At 55.7% G+C, this 17136-nt stretch overlaps 5 protein-coding genes across 7 annotated transcripts in view; 3 read left to right on the forward strand and 2 right to left on the reverse strand.

The window, feature by feature from the left end:
* LOC117641059 (protein Skeletor, isoforms B/C) overlaps positions 1-8262 on the reverse strand; it is a 49357-nt gene extending 41095 nt beyond the window's left edge. For both annotated transcript variants that reach the window (XM_034378173.1, XM_034378166.1), the window contains exon 1: positions 7921-8262. In XM_034378173.1, coding sequence (XP_034234064.1) covers positions 7921-7975 — 55 coding nt within the window. In that variant the 5' untranslated portion in view covers positions 7976-8262. The remainder of the gene's footprint in view (positions 1-7920) is intronic.
* A 643-nt stretch (positions 8263-8905) lies between these two features.
* On the forward strand, positions 8906-10369 carry LOC117641443 (protein lin-52 homolog). 2 transcript variants are annotated; one of them, XM_034378771.1, is made up of 4 exons: positions 8906-9058; positions 9725-9808; positions 9887-9988; positions 10077-10369. In XM_034378771.1, the coding sequence occupies exons 2-4, from the start codon at positions 9733-9735 to the stop codon at positions 10214-10216; spliced, it is 318 nt and encodes a 105-aa protein (XP_034234662.1). In that variant the 5' UTR covers positions 8906-9058; positions 9725-9732; the 3' UTR covers positions 10217-10369. The 2 variants fall into 2 exon arrangements, with proteins under 2 accessions (XP_034234662.1, XP_034234670.1); XM_034378779.1 differs by lacking the exon at positions 8906-9058 and adding an exon at positions 9446-9587.
* On the forward strand, positions 9278-9586 carry LOC117643592 (DNA repair protein SWI5 homolog). Its single transcript, XM_034382564.1, has one exon. It carries the CDS (start codon positions 9278-9280, stop codon positions 9584-9586), a length of 309 nt encoding a protein of 102 aa, XP_034238455.1.
* Positions 10370-10606: 237 nt separating the features above from the next.
* Positions 10607-13187, reverse strand: LOC117641435 (galactosylgalactosylxylosylprotein 3-beta-glucuronosyltransferase I). The gene is made up of 7 exons (XM_034378760.1): positions 12796-13187; positions 12511-12611; positions 12293-12420; positions 12048-12207; positions 11821-11973; positions 11449-11745; positions 10607-11361 (listed from the first exon to the last, which is right to left on the reverse strand). The coding sequence occupies exons 1-7, from the start codon at positions 12920-12922 to the stop codon at positions 11263-11265; spliced, it is 1065 nt and encodes a 354-aa protein (XP_034234651.1). The 5' UTR covers positions 12923-13187; the 3' UTR covers positions 10607-11262.
* A 2364-nt stretch (positions 13188-15551) lies between these two features.
* On the forward strand, positions 15552-16747 carry LOC117643599. The gene is made up of 4 exons (XM_034382575.1): positions 15552-15602; positions 15697-15756; positions 16248-16487; positions 16551-16747. The coding sequence occupies exons 1-4, from the start codon at positions 15596-15598 to the stop codon at positions 16745-16747; spliced, it is 504 nt and encodes a 167-aa protein (XP_034238466.1). The 5' UTR covers positions 15552-15595.
* The last annotated feature ends 389 nt before the right edge of the window (positions 16748-17136 follow it).

A 17136-nucleotide genomic window follows, 5' to 3' on the forward strand; every position in this document is an offset into this window, starting at 1 on the left:
AGTTGGGAGTTACCAGACGTGATGGATCTGCACTCCTCGCAGTGCTTCTTGTGCTCGTCAGTCCGCCGGCAGTGTGCCGCGCGGTGCGGTGGCGCAGACGCGCGCAGAGCGTGTTCATCCCACACAGTGGACTTGCCACCGGTGGAGGCGGCCACCAAAATACAAAAGGCCAAAATTTAAGAATGGGAAGACTGTGAAAGACCCACTGTGCGGATGAACAATCGTTTGGTTATCGTTCCCATTTCCTCTCGGCGCGGTGCGTGGGCGGTGCGTGCGCGCACAAAAGCACCGCCGCCATCCGGAGGATGTGGGCGACGACGAGAACGCACTCGGCGGCGTCCGCGCGGCCAGGTCGGCCGGCCGGCCGGGCCATCCGCCGCGCGAACCGGGCCGCGGTTCCGGTGACCGATAGGCACTTCCGCGGCACGGCGGCGCGCGGCGTTGCAGGGCCGAGCGCCTGCGAGGTAGGCCGAAGGGCGCGCCGCCCGACGCCGCCGTAGTGCGTGGCGGCCTACCGCGGGCTCCGCAGGCGCGCAGGTGGCGCAGGCCGCGCGGGGCCACGCGGAGCCACGCGCCGGCTGAGGATGTACGGTGAAAGCGGCCGGCGGCCCGGAAGGTCACTGTGGCGGGCCAACGGGCCACGCCGGGCCACGCCGGGCCACGCATAAACAGAACGCACGCCATTTCGAATCGGTCACGCAACGCCGGATTTTTTACCGTCGCGTCATTTGACAGTGTTGGCGCTTTTCTTTGGCGGTCGTCTTCGTCATTGTTTTTCTTTGTCCCCATGCAGTGCTGTGTCGCCAGGAGTGGTCAACCTTTCCAGACTGTTGCACTGCGGAGCGTGAGACAGAGCAGTGTTCGTCCGTCCGTACTTGCCCTGCGATGCCCCGGCCGTCCCCACGCCGCCCCACGCACTCCACGCAGGCCTTGCCTTGGCCGGCACGGTCTCCCTGGGACACTGTAGAGTTCAGCTCAGCTACCACTTCAAAGTCGCCTTAAATATCATTCACTCAACATTTTCACCACGTCAAAAGCACCGGCCGCAGTCCTCCCTCAGTCAAAAACCAAGTTGAACAACAATTGAGAATTCTGCAGTCGCTTTGCCTTCTAATAAGTTTCCGAGAGTACCAGCCAGGGATCCCACACCGTGGGAACCGGTCTGGACGAGACGGGCTGCATAATTTGAATCGGCGCGCCATTTTTCGCGCCATTCATTCGGGCGGCGAGGAAACGGCGAGGCACCGCCCGCCAACAAGTCGTAAAGCATTCCGAAGTCGGCCGCACCTCGGCATCGGGCAGTGTGGCAGCGCGGCAGCGCGGCAGCGCGGCGCCGAAATTGCATCCCAGCCTCAGCTCGTTCTCATGGCAATATGCGCCGCTCTGAGCTACATGGCGCTACACTGCGGGGACGCCTGGGCCGGCCGGCGCCTTACCCGCAGCGCGGCCTTGGGCTCGTTCAGGTGCCGCGGGTGCGCCGTGCACCTCCGCGGGCCCGAGGCCAAAAGGCACCGCACGCACGCACGGCCGGGCGGACGGACGGGGCGGACGGACGGACGGAGAAAGTAGCGGGAGGACGAACACGTGTGGCCCGGGCCGGGCCTAATTCGGCATTTTGTTATGCAGCAACAAATGCCGGCTTCCCAGCATTCATTCGTTATTGCGTCGCGTTGGCTGCACTGCCGTGCATGCTGGTCTTGACCCAGACTCACGCACGCACCGTGCTACGCCTCTGCACCGCGGCGCCCAGCAGAGACGCTCGCTGTCTCTCTCGCACTGATGGGCGGCGTCCCGTTTAGGTGCGAGAGAGACAGCGCGACGAAGACGAGGGAGGCAGCTCGCCAATCGCAGAGTGATGATGCGATGAGGATCGCACCTGGCCGATGGTGCGGTTTGCGCGCGAGCCAGACGAGCACATCAAGAAGGCCTCCGCGCTGATGGCTTTATTATCGGCCGACGGACGCGGGGACGGCCGCGGGGGAGATGATGGCGGCTAGGCCCGGCCCCGCCGCCGCGGAGCCGCGGAGCGTGGAACATCCCCAATGGGGCCCGAAATGGCGTCCCGGACAATAGGGTACCTTGCAGCGACCGCTTTCGACGCGGGAATCCAGGGTGCGACCGTCTTGGCCTGATAGCATTACGATTGCCGAAAGAAACCGCCCCTGCCGGCTGGGACCGGGCCAGGCCGCCGGGCACCGGACCCAGGGACCTGACTGCCAGGCCTATCTCGGCTTCGTCATCTACGACGTGAGACAGTCCGTCTCGTCCACCCGGCCGCCCCGCCCCGCCCCGCCCCGCGAAAGGAAACTGGGAGGACGCGTGCCTTGGCAGGCCGACGACGTGCTGACGGCGACGGCGACGTGCTCGACGACCACGTTGACGAAAATTGGCCGCCGTGACGCAAGACCCGGCGTCGCCGCCGTTTTTATAATAGTAAAACGTGTTCCATCACACGACAGAAAAGAGCCTGGTGGCACCGCTACCAAACATAGCTATGCTCAAGCGAACGGCGCAACACTGGACGGGACACCGACCCCGAAACGCGCAGAAAAGATGCACCTGCGAAACTGTGGAAAGGAAGTCGGGACGTGGAACGCGGTATGTAAATGGATTCGCGGACCACCATTCACCGTGACACTGCAAGACGGCGGACCGCGGGCTGCGGGCCCCAGGTGCTGCCGCGCCGACGCGTTCCCTGTTCGCTGTTCCCTGCTCCCCGACGCCGACCTGGAGAAAGCACATGCTGCCCCTCTCCGCAACCGGTCGGTCCTGCCGCCGCGCCGCCGCGCCTCTCGTCTCGGGTCGGGACTCCAGGGACTGCAGGGACTCCCACCACACCAACAGCATTGCACCGCCGCCACACCAGCACCGTCACTCCCGCGGCCGGCCTGGCCGCCTGGCTGACCAATGACCTCCATTTGGCGGGGAAACAATGCGCTGTCCTTTCTCTCTCTCCTTTTCCTTCTCATCGCTCCTCTCGTCTTCCTCGACGCCGCGACGCCGTAATAATAATCTAACGGCCCGGCTCGGGCCAGCGGCACCGCGCGACCGCGGAGGAGTATCGGCTCGGATCCATTATCACCACCGTGGGACGCCACTCAGTAAACCACTACCGGTACACTGCCAGAGCAGCGCAGTGGGCCAGAAGACCGGGGAGGCAGTCGAAATTCCGCGGACGCGTTTTGAGCTCCAGAGTCGCTAAACGGGACTCGGACCGCACGTGTGACCCCACCAACGGATTGCTCTCCGAACGAGGAATCCCTTGGTGGGGTCACGCGTTCGGTTTGAGCGGAGAATACCCAGAGTGTACCCAGGTGACCTCCTAGTGGAACGTAAGCAAACTAAGGTTCTGCGGCTTCCGTGCTAGTTCAGAAACCATAACTGTCTGGACTGTGCCATGACCCCTTCCGTACTTACCGTAGGGCATTACTGCGCACATACTCACACACACACACACACACACACACTCCCTGGCGCGATCGGCTTCATCCAGAGGGGGCTTTCTCCACTTTTATGCACGGCGCAGATCGAGTATCTCCTTTCATATCTACTTTGAGCGACACAGAGAGACACAAGCGGCGGCGGGAAGAGGAAGCGCGGGGCAGCCGCTGGGGAAACAGTCGCTCGCGTTCGGAATGCGGCGCGGCGCGGCGCGGCACGGCACGGCACGGCACGGCACGGCACGGCACGGCACGGCACGGCACGGCACGGCGTGGCACGGCACGGCGCCTCCGCGGAAGGCATCCCACCGCACTGCTCGTTCGTTAGCCGCACTGCTTTCATCGCGGATTAAACCGCGGCATCTCAAACACGTGCTTTTCGTTCGACCGCTTTTAAAAACACGGCCAGGCACTCAAGGGCTTTCGCGCTCTCTCTCTCTCTCTCTCTCTCTCTCTCTCTCTCTCTCTCTCTCTCTCTCTCTCTCTCTCTCTCTCTCTCTCTCTCTCTCTCTCTCTCTCCTCTCTCTCCCTGGGCAAACGGCGGGTGGCGGTGAGTACGCGACACAACAGGTGGCCGGATTCAGGTGGATTTGAGCAGAGCGCGCCGCGGTTGCCCGCGATCGCCTGGCCCAGGCCTGGCCGCCGCGGTGGAGGCCCCGATCGGCAACACACGGCCTGCTGCAATCAACGAAAAACATTTTCCCTCGGTGGACTGAAAGAAATTTTGACATTTTTTCGAACCGACGGGGTTGGGTTGGCAATGGTGTAATGTTCCCCCTCCCCCCATTTGGACGACGTAATTCGAGCGTGTTGGGCATGGTCGTGACCCAGGGTGCGGCCTGGTGGCCCACAGTGAGCCAGAAGACTGGTGGAGGCGGCCAAAACACTAGACGCGTTTTGAGCTCCAGAGTCGCTAAATGGGACCCGAACCGAACGTGTGACCCCACCAATGGATTGCTCTCGGAACGAGGAATCCATTGGTGGGGTCACACGTTCGTTTCGAGGCCTCTTTAGCGACTCTGGAGCTCAAAACGCATCTAGAGTTTTGGCCGCCTCCACCGGTCTTCTGGCCCACTGTGCGGCCCAGCCTGGCCCGGGACAATGACGCTGGACCGGCGCGGCGGGGAGGGGCGCCAAGGGAGGGGCTTCGTGGCCTAAACCGTTCCACCGCGCGATAGGCCTACATCTAGCGGACCGGACCATCGACAAGAAAATGATTGTCCGGGACGATATTATCGACTCGCACGTCCGACAAATTAGAGGCCCGGCACGCCGCGGCACACAGTGTGCCACACACACGTCGAGAACAGGTCCGGCCTAGCCCGGCACGCCGATTCTGGAACACTGCCTCGTCGCTCTGTCTCTCTCGCAGCTCCGAGACGCCCCCTGAGTGCGAGAGAGATGGAGCGACCACGGAATCAGCCTGCAGCGCGCCGACTTTCGTGCCCGTGACATCACTAACGAGCCCCGGCAGCCCCTCGAGGGCCAAAATAAGTTCCACGGCCTACCTCCGCAAACAAGTACGTGCTCAAATGACTGCGGCGCAGCCAACAGACTTAATCCAATGTGACTCCGGCCGGCCCACTCCACCGCGGCAACACGCTCACACACTCGGCCCCTCCAAAACTAGCACACCGCACTCTCGCCCGGACAAACGGCTCGGCACAACAACAAGGTCCGTGTTCGAGACTGGTCTGGGCTCGGTTCATGTTGGGCGACCCGGCCGAGTCCTGGCGCGCCTGCACTGCTGTCATTGTTCCTCGTCCCCCGGCGAGGCGCACGCTCGCGGCCTCCAGGAGGGCCTCCGGGAGGGTCTCCGGGAGGGTCTCCGCGAAGGGCCGCCCGAAATGGATCACCGGGATGGGGTCGGGCCCTGCACACATCATCTCTCCGTGTTTGCAGTCCGTCTGGACGGCACGGAGCAGGGCGAGCAGGACGAGGGCCTGTCGGTAAACTCCTCGATACAGCCCAGCCCAGCCTCGGCCAGCTCGTGCTGCTTCAGACTCCAGACCGGCGCGCTGCTGCTGCTTCAGCAAGGGGAGGTCTCGGCTGTGCTTCCCCCCGTTCACTCGGCACACACACACACACACACACACACACACACACACACACACACACACTCACACTCACACCTACACACACACGCGCACACACTCCCCGCACACGTGACCAAGGGGTCGGTGCTCTCTGGCGAGTGGCCGCTAGGACCTCCGGGCGACCACTGAGGCCGTGGACTAACCCCCCCCCCCCCCCCCCTGCATTCGCTCAGATCGAACGCCGTCACGATCGCCACCCCTTGCGTGCACGCACGCTGCACGATATTTTTAATGCGAGGTATGACAGGCTGTAGGACGACCCCTCGGGGTCTATCACTGCGCCGGGGCGCGCCGGGCCGCGGGCCGGGCCGGGTCGGGGTCTGGTGGTAAGCAGCTTACGCCAACTGGTTGCCCGTCTCCACCACCACCACCACCACCCGTCTGCAGGGGCAAATAAAATACACAGTAACACACACACACACACACACATTCGCAGAGGGCCATCACCCAGACTGTCGATATGAGAATCTGCCTGATCAAACGAGGCTGGCTTCTTCCTGTGTTGGCTTGTGTAACTCAACTCTGGGGGATGGGGCAGACAACCAAACGAGTCGCAGGGAGTGGGGGTAGAGAGAGAGAGGGGGAGGGGCGAGGGCGAGGGGATGCGAAACTCAGACGCGCGCAATGAATAAAGAAACTCACGAAAATAAATGCGGCAGGCGGTGAATGTTTTGGGCCGGCCGAGCGACGACAAGGAGAGACGGAAGGGTGGCACGCTGTCGTGACGTCGCGACACGGAGCCAGGCAGCCAGGCAGCCAGGCCAGCCAACAGCAGCCCCCAATCATATCGAGAGTACCACACGCACACACGGGCCGTTACGGGTGGCAAACGTGCCGCTCCGCGTCCAAACCATGGCAACCGGCGACGAGCTGGGCCCGACCAGCGCGGCCCGTCCGCAACACGAGCTGCTACTTTCAAAACAAAAGACGGCGAAGGGCTGGCGGTGCGTCTCGGACAAAAGAGCAGCGCAGCGCTACCCCCCGCGCGAGGAGACTCTCCATGCTACCCTCGCGGAGGGCCACTCGTGCGCGGGGTATCGCCGGCCACGCGTTTGTTTCGGCCAGTGTGTGTCGCTGCTTTTGCTCTTTCACCGCTTGGCTGCTTCGATGCTTTACGGGCGGCCCCGAGCCATTACGCATTGGCGTCGTCTGGCAACAGTTTGGCTTGAATGGGAGTTGAAAGGCCTCCTTTTCCGAAGCCACGCGCCGCTACGCGCCGCCCTCCCCCTCCCTTCGTTTAGCGACGCGGCAGCAGCAGCCCTTCCAGCAGCCCTTCTCTCCTCATCCCTTTGGCTCTCCCTCTCTCTCCCTCTCCCCATCCGTGATGCTGATGGACTATGACAAGGACGAATCCGGGGCGTGAGGGCCCCGCCGGCGGCGCAGGCCGAGTGGGGGAGGGAGAGAGAGCGAATCTTGAAATTGAGATTTGCCGGTCCTCCTCTATGAATATCATCGCAGAGAAGGTAAGGGGAAAGACAACTCCTGCTGAGCGTTAGGGGGAAAGACGGAACAAGATAGTGCCACGGTGCGAGACAGTGCTGCGGTTCTCTGATTAGACACCTTTCGGTAAACCACCTGACGGGACAGGCTGCTTCATTGCAGCAACGGTGCGCGCAGGTTGTACGCCCCGCAGCGCATCGCGGCGCGCCCCGCCACGCCCCGCCACGCCCCGCCACGCCCCGCCACGCCCCGCCACGCCCCGCCACGCCCTCCCATTAACACCCCGTCCCGCTGCGAGGCAGTTTACACCGAGCGAAACGGCCCATGAAACCGCCACAAATGGAATAACAATTGGCATTGCCTCATAGTCAATACCCCACGCGCCAATTTCCATACCCTTTTTTTATTTTCATGGCGTCATTCCTATGAAAACCTCCACGGCGCACGAAACGCGGAGTCCACGGTTCGGCACCACTGATAAAAGACGAAAAGCCACACTTCCCGTTGGTCGCGTCGGTTTGGGTCCAGACCTGCCCGCGCGTCACAGTCTCCAGCGTAGTCGGATTAAATGTATCACCAGACTTGTTCATCTCTCGGAATCGAATGGGACGAAACTTAAATTGTGTGTGTTATCTTTGGAACGGCGCGTGATCCTAAACAAGCGCCTGGCCGATGATACCTGTTTGACTCAAGAGGCAATTTTTCGTCTACTATTTTTCTTTGGCGGAATCCGTGGACAGTGTCTGAGGGTTGGTTCAACTACCCTGAAGTCCTCTCTGGGATTACATCCCCAACCCTAACCCTTCTCCACTTGTGGTGAGCCAATTAGCTTCTACTCGTTTTCCCGCGGTTTCATTCGGCTCTTTTCCCGCCTCTCCTCTTCTGGCGGGTGATCTGCAGCTTCGGAGGGAAGGACACACGCGGGCTGACAACGCCGGCCTTACCTGTGGCGGCCAGGAGCACAGCCGCGGGCAGCAGCAGAACTCGAAGTAAATCCATGATCGGTTCACTCACTCACACACTCACACATGCACCACCACGCGCGCACTTTGACGGACACGGCGCCCGACGCCAACCGACGCGGTCTTCCCTGCGGGACACTGTTAGACCGGTCGGCCCTCGTGTTGGTTTCGCTGTTTCTGGTTCACCGGGGTGTGGGGTGGTGCGCGCGGTGTGGCATGGCTAGGTGCTGAAGCTCTGCGCTGCTTTGCGGAAGCTCGCGGGACGGCCGGGGCGGCCGGGACGGCGCGGTGGACGGGCCCTTCTGGTGCCGGTGGGCTCGGGCCGGCAAGCTGCAGCCTACTGGCACTGCCTGGCTGGAGGGAGGGAGGGTAGGGTCTCCCCCGCGAGGCACTGCGGCAGCGCACCGCGGAGCGCGGAGCAGCGCGGAGCAGCGCGGAGCTGGAGGCAGCGTGGGGCCGGACGAGCCGAGCGCGCCGCGGCCAGAGGGGCCGGGCCGAGCCGAGCCGTGTGCAGAGGGGCCGAGCCGAGCCGAGGCGCCAGGCGCCAGCAACGTACGAACGTACACCCGTTCAGCGTCGTCCAGCGACGCTCCGGGGGCAGTGGCGCCATCTCTCGGGGCGGGAGCGGGGCGTGGCGGTGCGTCGACGCAGAGTCGCGACGCCTGTCCCTCCCGCAACCCCTCGCCCCACTCCCCAGAAACGCTCTCGTCGATACCCCACGCGTCAGGTACGTATGCACGTGGAGTAGCGACGCGTCAGATTAGTTTACAACCGCGAAAATCATGCCGTGTGTGAAGAATTTCTGAGCCAGCGTCTGTACAACACTTTGTCGACAGACCATTCTGTATACGGAACACTCTGTCGCTTTTCCATTTGAAATATAGAGCATGGTAAACGGGAAATGGCAGACCGTGTGGCAGACCGCGGGAAGCTTCTGGGTCGGCCGCTAGCATGAAGTAGGACTATTTGTTAGTCCTACTTCATGCCGCTAGAGCGCGCGGGCTGTCCTTCAAGCGATAACTCGCTGCGTGCGATAGCTCGAAGATCGAAAGCACGCCTGCTTCAAAACAAAGATGGAGTCCGCGTAGACAACCCGCGAATACGAGTCTGCGCTCATCCGGTAACGTAACGTTTTAGCTTTCTTTTTGTCTGAATGTTAGAACTGTGGCCTTCTTCCTGACTATTTAAACGATAATTGCAAAACTTAACCTTCAAGGAAACGTAACATACAGTATATATTCGATCTTATCAAAGCGTTTCCCTAAATGCTTGCTTTTGTGATATAGAAGTCAAGGTTGGCGTTGCAGTGTTATGACAGCCTGGGGATTAATGTTTGGAAATGTCATTTCACAACTCGAGAAGTGTTTCTAAAAAATTTAAGTCCCCGTTCAAGGACCAAGCTCAATCCGCACCTATAGCAAGCAACGATCTGAGTGAATTTGAAGCTCTGCGTAAGAAAGAAGCCTCTCTGGATGATGACATTTCGAATCTGATAGGCATTGAAACTGATGTCAAAACTGTTATGAGTCTTCTTCATAAATACAATGAAATCAAAGATGCCACTCAAATTGTACTGGGGAGACTAGCTTCATTAGAAGGTCAAACCTTGAAACAAGTTCATGAGCGGTTTGGGCTCGAAGACAAATGAGGTACTAACTAGTCTCTATGACCTGGGACGTATATTTTGATTGTTTCTGAAGTTCAGATATTAGCACAAATTGTTTAAATGAAAAACTAGTTAACATGTCATGATAATTATTGTAACTTTTATTTTGCTCTGTTTCAGGTGGAATCATGTCTTCATTAGATGATAGTCTACTCAGTATGGAGAAGTTGGATCGAACGTCTCCTGAACTCTGGCCTGAACAAAGTAAATCTTTTATTCCAGTAGGTTTAAGTTTTTTCAGGTAGCGATTTTGTTAATTTGTAACTTGTTTGTTTTGTGCAGTCCCTGGAATGCTTGATTTTGCATCATATGCATCATCGTCTAATGGCACCAAAGATCCCTGGGCTGGTGAATTTACAAGTGAAGACATGACACTAATGAATCGTAAGTTTCAATCAACATTTCTTGAAGTAATCAAATCTAATGCTATGGAAGCAATGTCTATTTTCAAAGTTTAATTCTATCTTTACAGAATTCAGCAATTTGTCAATGCCAGCCCTCATTTCTGAGGTAAAGAGACTTCATGATTTAGCTTATCAATTGGGCTTGGAAGAAGCAAAGGAAATGACCAGAGGAAAGTACCTCAACATTCTGTCCAAAAGGCGACGATAGTTTTAATTTTCTTCAGTCATGTTGTTTTTATTTCTACCATTTCCACTTTTTGAAATGATATGTTTGGATAATGTACAAATGGATTTTATTTTATGTTTGACAGTAAAAATTATACCTTATCTCATGTCAGAAAATATAAGAGTAAAACTTTTATGGTCGCATTTTTCATTTTGGTGCCTTGTGGGATAAATCTAATGGAAAATCAGTGTGTGAACTAGTAAAAGGTAACAGTGTCTTGGTTTGAATTGCAAGTGTCAAGATTTAACACCAAAGAAAAAGATGACAGTCTAGTTATTCTCACCTTCTAATGACTGCGGTGCCCATCTTTAATATCTTTAATATCAAAATTGATAAGAATACTGTAGTTTGGGTGGGTTAATCAACATCAACTCCAAAGACAAAGAGAATTTTATTATGTAACAAATTGCTCTCAGAAGAGAAGACTCATTTATTCTTAAGTTAAAAAGTACTCAAATGGTAGGAAAATAATGAATGCCTACTTGTCTGACGATAGAACGAGATTCCATAAAATACTGAAATAATAATACATCTGTCAAGGAAAATTTATAAAAAGTAACAAATAAATAAAACACTACAAAGAGGGACAATACAACAATAATTAAAATTTCTACAGTTTGCACTATGTGATGTTGGCACCATAATCGTTTTGAAATGTCATTCAATGACAAAATAATTGAATATAAACTAACAAAAGTTGATCACAAAAAATAAGTTAAAATGAGCAAGGCTACAACTAAGGAACAACCAAAATAAAGCCTCATTCATCAATACTTTTGAAGTACATAGAGAGAACAATTAAGCTGTCACAACCTTACTTGACTTTTTTTACTTCCTGGACATTTCTTGCCATTTGTTGTGAAATAATTGACATTATCACTTAGCATTTGTGAAAGACGCGGCCCAATGAATCTTGGATAGTTGTTCTTCTTTATGGCTTCCTACTATACATTAGGTCTCACTGAGCTGGCAGTAATGGCCTTCCTCAAGTCTTAATGAATTACACTAAATTTTTTTAAAAATGTGGTTCAAACCTCCATATCTTGATCAGATCGCATGTTCTTCTTACGAAGCTGCATTTCACCAGAGAGTTTTGGTGCTTCCGTCCTTGTATGCCAAACATATACCTGAACACAAAGGAGAACAATATGTGTAGTGCTCAACAAATTAGCTTAGCAGTTTGTTAAGAGAAAAAATAAAAGTCTTCAGCTTACCTTTGTACAGTATTCAGCCAAGGGTTCAAGTTCTTCTCGTGTGACCAGATTGCGCAATATTTCACTCTCTTGATAACCACCTTCAACAGTCAAGGAGAACTTGGCTTCTGGGTGATCCAAGAGTAATCCTAAATTAATAGCAAATCCCGCCATGTCAATGGGAAATGGTCTTTCAGGCCGCCAGCCACTGTTAAACCCAGCAACTTTATGAGTAGTTTGATTCAGCAGTGGTTTCTCCACCATCAAACCACCTACTAATCCAACAGGCCAGACACCAACTTTCTTAATTTTTCTCATCTGAAAATAAAGATGATAGAAAAATGAAAATGTATTCTACGCTTCATTGAGAAGTCATTCGCAACATTACCATACCTCTTCAAATATTTCCAAACTGTACGCATTGTCATCATCAGCAAAGTAAATGACACCTTGATCAGTAGTAACATCATAGCTCAGTTCATTGCGAAGCCATTCAAGAGCTTTGTTTCTTTGTAAGACACCCCGAGGCTTTTTCCAATTTGGCTCCTATTGGTCATGTAAAATTAAATTAACCACAGTGCAATAGTTTGAGATTTAAAAAATGCAACTCTAGTACATACTTTCTCTTTTCTTTTCCACTCCTTTGGAGTTGGAGCAACAAGATGAGTATGTGGAATATCTGATTTTCTGAGCAAATTTGCAACTAGCATTGTTTTATCATCTGCATCTTCAACTATGATCCAATGTAAGTTTGGAACCAGCATCAGCGTGTGAGACAGCCTGTTAGTAACAATCACTGAAGATTAGGATAGATCCAAGTTTCACAAACAAATCTGAGCAAGCCCAAGGGAACGAGATTAAGCACCTTGTAAGCTCTGCCTTTTGAACAGGTCTAGCGTAAGTTGGAGTTATAGCATATATTACTGGTACATCTGGATCTAGTTGATTTTTGTGCACTCGGCATGTTGCTGCAGTAGCCTTTAGGTATTGAACCTGTAAAAAAGAAAAGAAATATAAGTAATGCATCTTTGAAACAGATGGTGTATCACAAAATAAATAGAGCCAAAGATGCCATACACATACCTCACTTTCCAATTCCGAAATGCGTTGCCTGATAGCATCATTTTGGAATTCAGGATCAACCTTTGGAAATTTAGGAACAATATCGGCATGGGTTGGGGCGGCTATAAAACAGAAAAAGAAACAAAACCATTAAGATCGGGCCTGAGGGTAAGGTGTATGAAGGTGCAATATATTTCATAACTTGATGAAATACCTGAGAGGTCACACAAGTACTAAATCAAGCACTCCAAGGACATCCTTAAAAATATACAATCTACTTAAATCAAGGTGAAAGGATGTACTTACTACTTGGTGTTCCCAGCCATAACCAAACAACCACAACAAGGACAATACAGCCGATTGATAGATATTTGTTTTTATGCTTCATGTCTTGCTTTTGACGAGGCCACGAGTACGTAGCCTCATGATACATGCTGGTTTACAAAGAGAGAAACCTCACTCCAATTGGAAACGTCTTAGACATTCAACGAATGAAACATTTTTTGGTTAAGAAGCTTCGTTACTGAAATGACAGTGGCAATAGGCGAGTTAAAAAGCTTGGTCCCCTTTATCTGGTCAGACTACTCAGGAACCTTGCAACGAAACATCATTTCAAACCAGTCGGTTTGAATGTCAAAACGTCTGTTTGTTTACACCACATCAGCAACTTCCAGACGCTCGCGTTATTCGCAGGGTTTCGGCAGCACAATTCTGTCGTGAGAATAGCCGTGCCGCACATCCTCCGTTATTCGCAGTGCGGCCGGACTGTTGGGCCAATCCGAGCGCTCGATGGGAGCTATTCGCACAATGAAAGAGCGCTAGTCAGGAACTCCTGACTCGAGCTGAAACGCTACAATGCGACAAGTAGCCTGCCGATTGCCTTCAACGAACGATCCACCGAAGTCCCTACTGCTGTCCGTGTTCGTGGGAGTGAAGTGTTGACCTAAAACCTATTCAAATAATCCGCCATTGCAAGTGCCTGTCGCTATCCAGATTTCTTGTCCACAACGACCGTGTGCATACAGTCGATAAAAATCTTGACAACTGCAAACACTTTTTTTGTATACCAGTGGTTCCTGCGCCGGGACGAAATACGTTCGGACGACTTCCCCGATTGCGCCGTGAGATGTGTGCTCACCCATTTCGCCAATCGATGGCCGATGTCCGAAGCAAAGACGCCACCGAGGTGGCCGAGGCGGGGCCGGCGGAGCAGCGTAGGCATTCACAGTGCCCGCCAAGAAGTACCTGAGGAAGGTCTCAAGTCGAGGGGACATCATGACGGCGTCGATGGCGTCCACCAGGATCAACGCGTCCTTCGGCAGCGCGGCCTCGTCCTGGACCCGGGACTCCGGCTGCTACACGACGGCGTTGAGGACCGTGTCCAGTGTCAGCGCCATCGGCGCGGTGACGGCCAGGGTGGGGGTGACCGTGAAAGAGGACCTGAGGCACCTCTGGGACCTCTACGTCAAGTACAGCACCGTGCACGGCGTCATCTACGTGGGCTCCGTGACCACGCCCGGAAAAGAGAGGCAACGCCAAAAGAGATAGCTGCAAACTACTTGTTTTACTTCAATTTGTTTTGAACGCCTTTTCGTTTTGATTTTGTCGTACAGGCTGGTGTGGCTGGCTGCCATGGTGGCGGTGGCCTTTCTGGGATACTTCCTCGTCTACAGCATCCTGTTCGGCGACATGCTGTACCAGACGTCCACCCGGATCGCCGCCGCCTACCTGCCGCCTACCCAGTTCCCCTTCCCTGCGCTGTCCCTGTGCCCGCTCAACAAGGTGCGCAAGAGCGTGGCCATCCGGCTCATGTCCGAGTAAGTGTGTCCGAGTCCATATTGCAGTGGAGTGGAAAGCATGCACGTTCTGAAACGACTTGCTCCAGGCACTTGGGGCTGTCGCCGTGGTCGCTGAACGCGTCCACGCACTCCGCGATGGTGTCCGTGCTGCGCGCGCTGTCCTTCATGGAGGTGTCCGACTTGACCAACATGAGGCCCAGCCTCTTCCTGGCGGGACCGGCCCTCCTCCGCCTCCTCAAGGGCATCAACACCACGGACTTCATGATCAAGGCGCGTTTGGGAAACGTAGCGCATAAAGGGGGTGGGGTGCGTGCCTGGAGAGCCGTGACGCGTGACCTGTGGTGGTGTGCACTGTAAGAGTGGCTTCGATCGTCTCCAGGGAGCCGGGCCTGTATCTCTCAAAGGGCGAGCACTGACGGAGAATAATTGATGTTCCCTCTTTCGATGGAGTCCCGATATTGCCTCCAGGGACTCCTCGGTGTTTTCGTAGACCTAGTGCCGCTGAAAGGATTCCTGCTGGTTCCGCCCCCCGCCTGGTGAAGTCTCACGCTTCGCCTGCTACTCGTTCGACTTTCGACTAATCGACTTACTCTCCAGGTCCTGCCTACCTGCGACGAGCTCTTCGAGCGCTGCTTCTGGCACGGCTCTTACCTGGACTGCTGCAATATGATGGAGCTCCAGCCGTCGGAGATCGGCTTCTGCTACTCGGTCAACTCACTGACCAACCTCCGGACTCGGCATTGGTCAGCAGCAGCCCCCGTCTTTTTTGTCGCTTTACTGTTTTGTTCTAAAACATTAAACCATGACAATGACGAGCGGTTCGTTTGGCAGCACCAGTGTGGACGAGAGCGAGGAGTGCACCATGCGGCGGACGTCGGGCTTCGGCCCGGGCAGCGGCCTGCAGGTGTTCCTCAAGGAGCTGCCCGACTACGACATCCTCAAGTACCGCACCCGGCGGGGGCTGGTGGTGCGCGCAGACTCATGTCTCTCTCGCTCTCGGGGCGTCCCAGGTGCGAGAGACACAGCGAACGACTCTCTCGCAGGTGGTGCTGCACCAGAACGGGGCTATGCCCGTCCCCGCGGCCGGCTTCGTGCTGTCGGCGGGCCGCTCCATGTCCCTGCACATGAGCGTGAGCATCGACTGGACCACGGTGGACGACGAGGTGATGCAGCTGCCCGTCGAGAGGCGGCGGTGCCTGCGCGCCAGCGAGGGCCGCCTGGGCATCGCCGGCGTCTACGCGTCCACCAACTGCCTCACGCAGTGCAAGATCGACCACATCATCCGGGTGTGCCATTGCGCGCCCTACATGTACAGTACGGCAGCCCTCGCACTTCGGCCAAGTCGCCTCGCCCTGATATCGCGTGCGTAGTGCTCCTGTCTCACCGGTTCCTTGTGTTGGGTTCGCAGCCCAGGTCGGCGTCGTGCCCCCGTGTGACACCAGTCAGCTGGCTTGTCTACAGGACGTCCGTGAGTCGAGCCTACACCACCCTCCCTCTCCTCCCGCCCGTGTCCCGCCCCTCCCACGCCTTGGGGCTGCTTACTTAACGGCGTGGCCCCAAGTGCCTGGCACGGCCTGGCACGGCCTGGCACGGCCTGGCACGCGCCTTTTCGCAGAAGTCGCGGTGGTCCGGCGCTGAGCCTCGACACTGTTGTGGCGCGCTTGCGACTTGCGAGTTTAGTTTGGATGAGGTCGGCGTTCGGCGTCGGCGCTCGGGGCGGAGACGAGGGGGAGGGGGAGGCACACCGCATGCAAAGAGTGCCTACACTTCGGCTGGGGAAATTGAATAGCTTTCGCCCTTGGATGTGTGTGTGTGTGAGAGAGAGAGAGAGAGAGAGAGAGAGAGAGAGAGAGAGAGAGAGAGAGAGAGAGAGAGAGAGAGAGAGAGAGAGAGAGGGAGGGAGGGAGGGAGGGAGAGAGAGGGAGAGAGAGAGAGAGCGCTGATGGGCCGCCCTTCCAGACGCGACGCGGCTGCTCCTGCCGCCGCTGGGCTTCCCGGACGACGGGCTCACCCGGCGGGGCATCAACTGCTCGCACTGCATCGCGGCGTGCGACTTCGTCTCCTTCGACTCGCACATCACGACGGTGCAGGGCGCGCCGGGCGTGTCGCGCGCCGGCTCCCTGGACATCTTCATGGACGCGCGCCGGCCCGCCACCAAGCACCTCGTGACGCGCGACTACAGCCTGCACCGCCGGCTCAGTGAGTGGCGGCTACTCGGTTTGGTCTTTTCGCTTCAGTCAGTATGATGGTGTTTCCTTGCAGCGATCATAGGAGGCATCGGCGGGCTGTGCCTGGGCATGTCTAGCGTGAGCGTGGTGGAGCTGGTGCACTGCCTGGCCAAGGCGCTGGCGGTGCTGGCCGCGCACGCCTGGCGGCTGTGTCGTCGTCGGCGCGAGCGGCGCCACGTCGTCGCCAGCCTTCTCGTGCTGCCCCGCCCGCCCTCCGGCGCGCCCGCCTGAACGGCCCCAACAACAGCACAATCATAATTACAACACTTTATTGATGCAAGCACAAAAATATCCTGACGTTTACCATCGCCTCACATTTTGAAGAAACTCCCGAATTTCACAAAACACGTTGTCGCTGGTTGTGCTAGATTATTAAAAAAATAGCCCGATCTGAGGAAATGAAACAAACATAGCGTTATAATGAAAACAAGAAATGGATACATTATTGGACCTTCGCTACACCCATGCCCCGCAATTGCCGTTACAATGGGCACCGTACTCCTTCCCCCCTACATTAACTCAGCTTAATCTTAAAGACAAACGTACAGTACTGCGTTTCCAGTGCGCGCTACGGCAAGCTTAATCCCCGGGTGGAATTCAAAAATGAAGACTGACGTGCT

This window comes from Thrips palmi, unplaced genomic scaffold, assembly GCF_012932325.1.
Source record: "Thrips palmi isolate BJ-2018 unplaced genomic scaffold, TpBJ-2018v1 HiC_scaffold_1, whole genome shotgun sequence".
NCBI classification, from domain to species: Eukaryota; Metazoa; Arthropoda; class Insecta; order Thysanoptera; family Thripidae; genus Thrips; species Thrips palmi.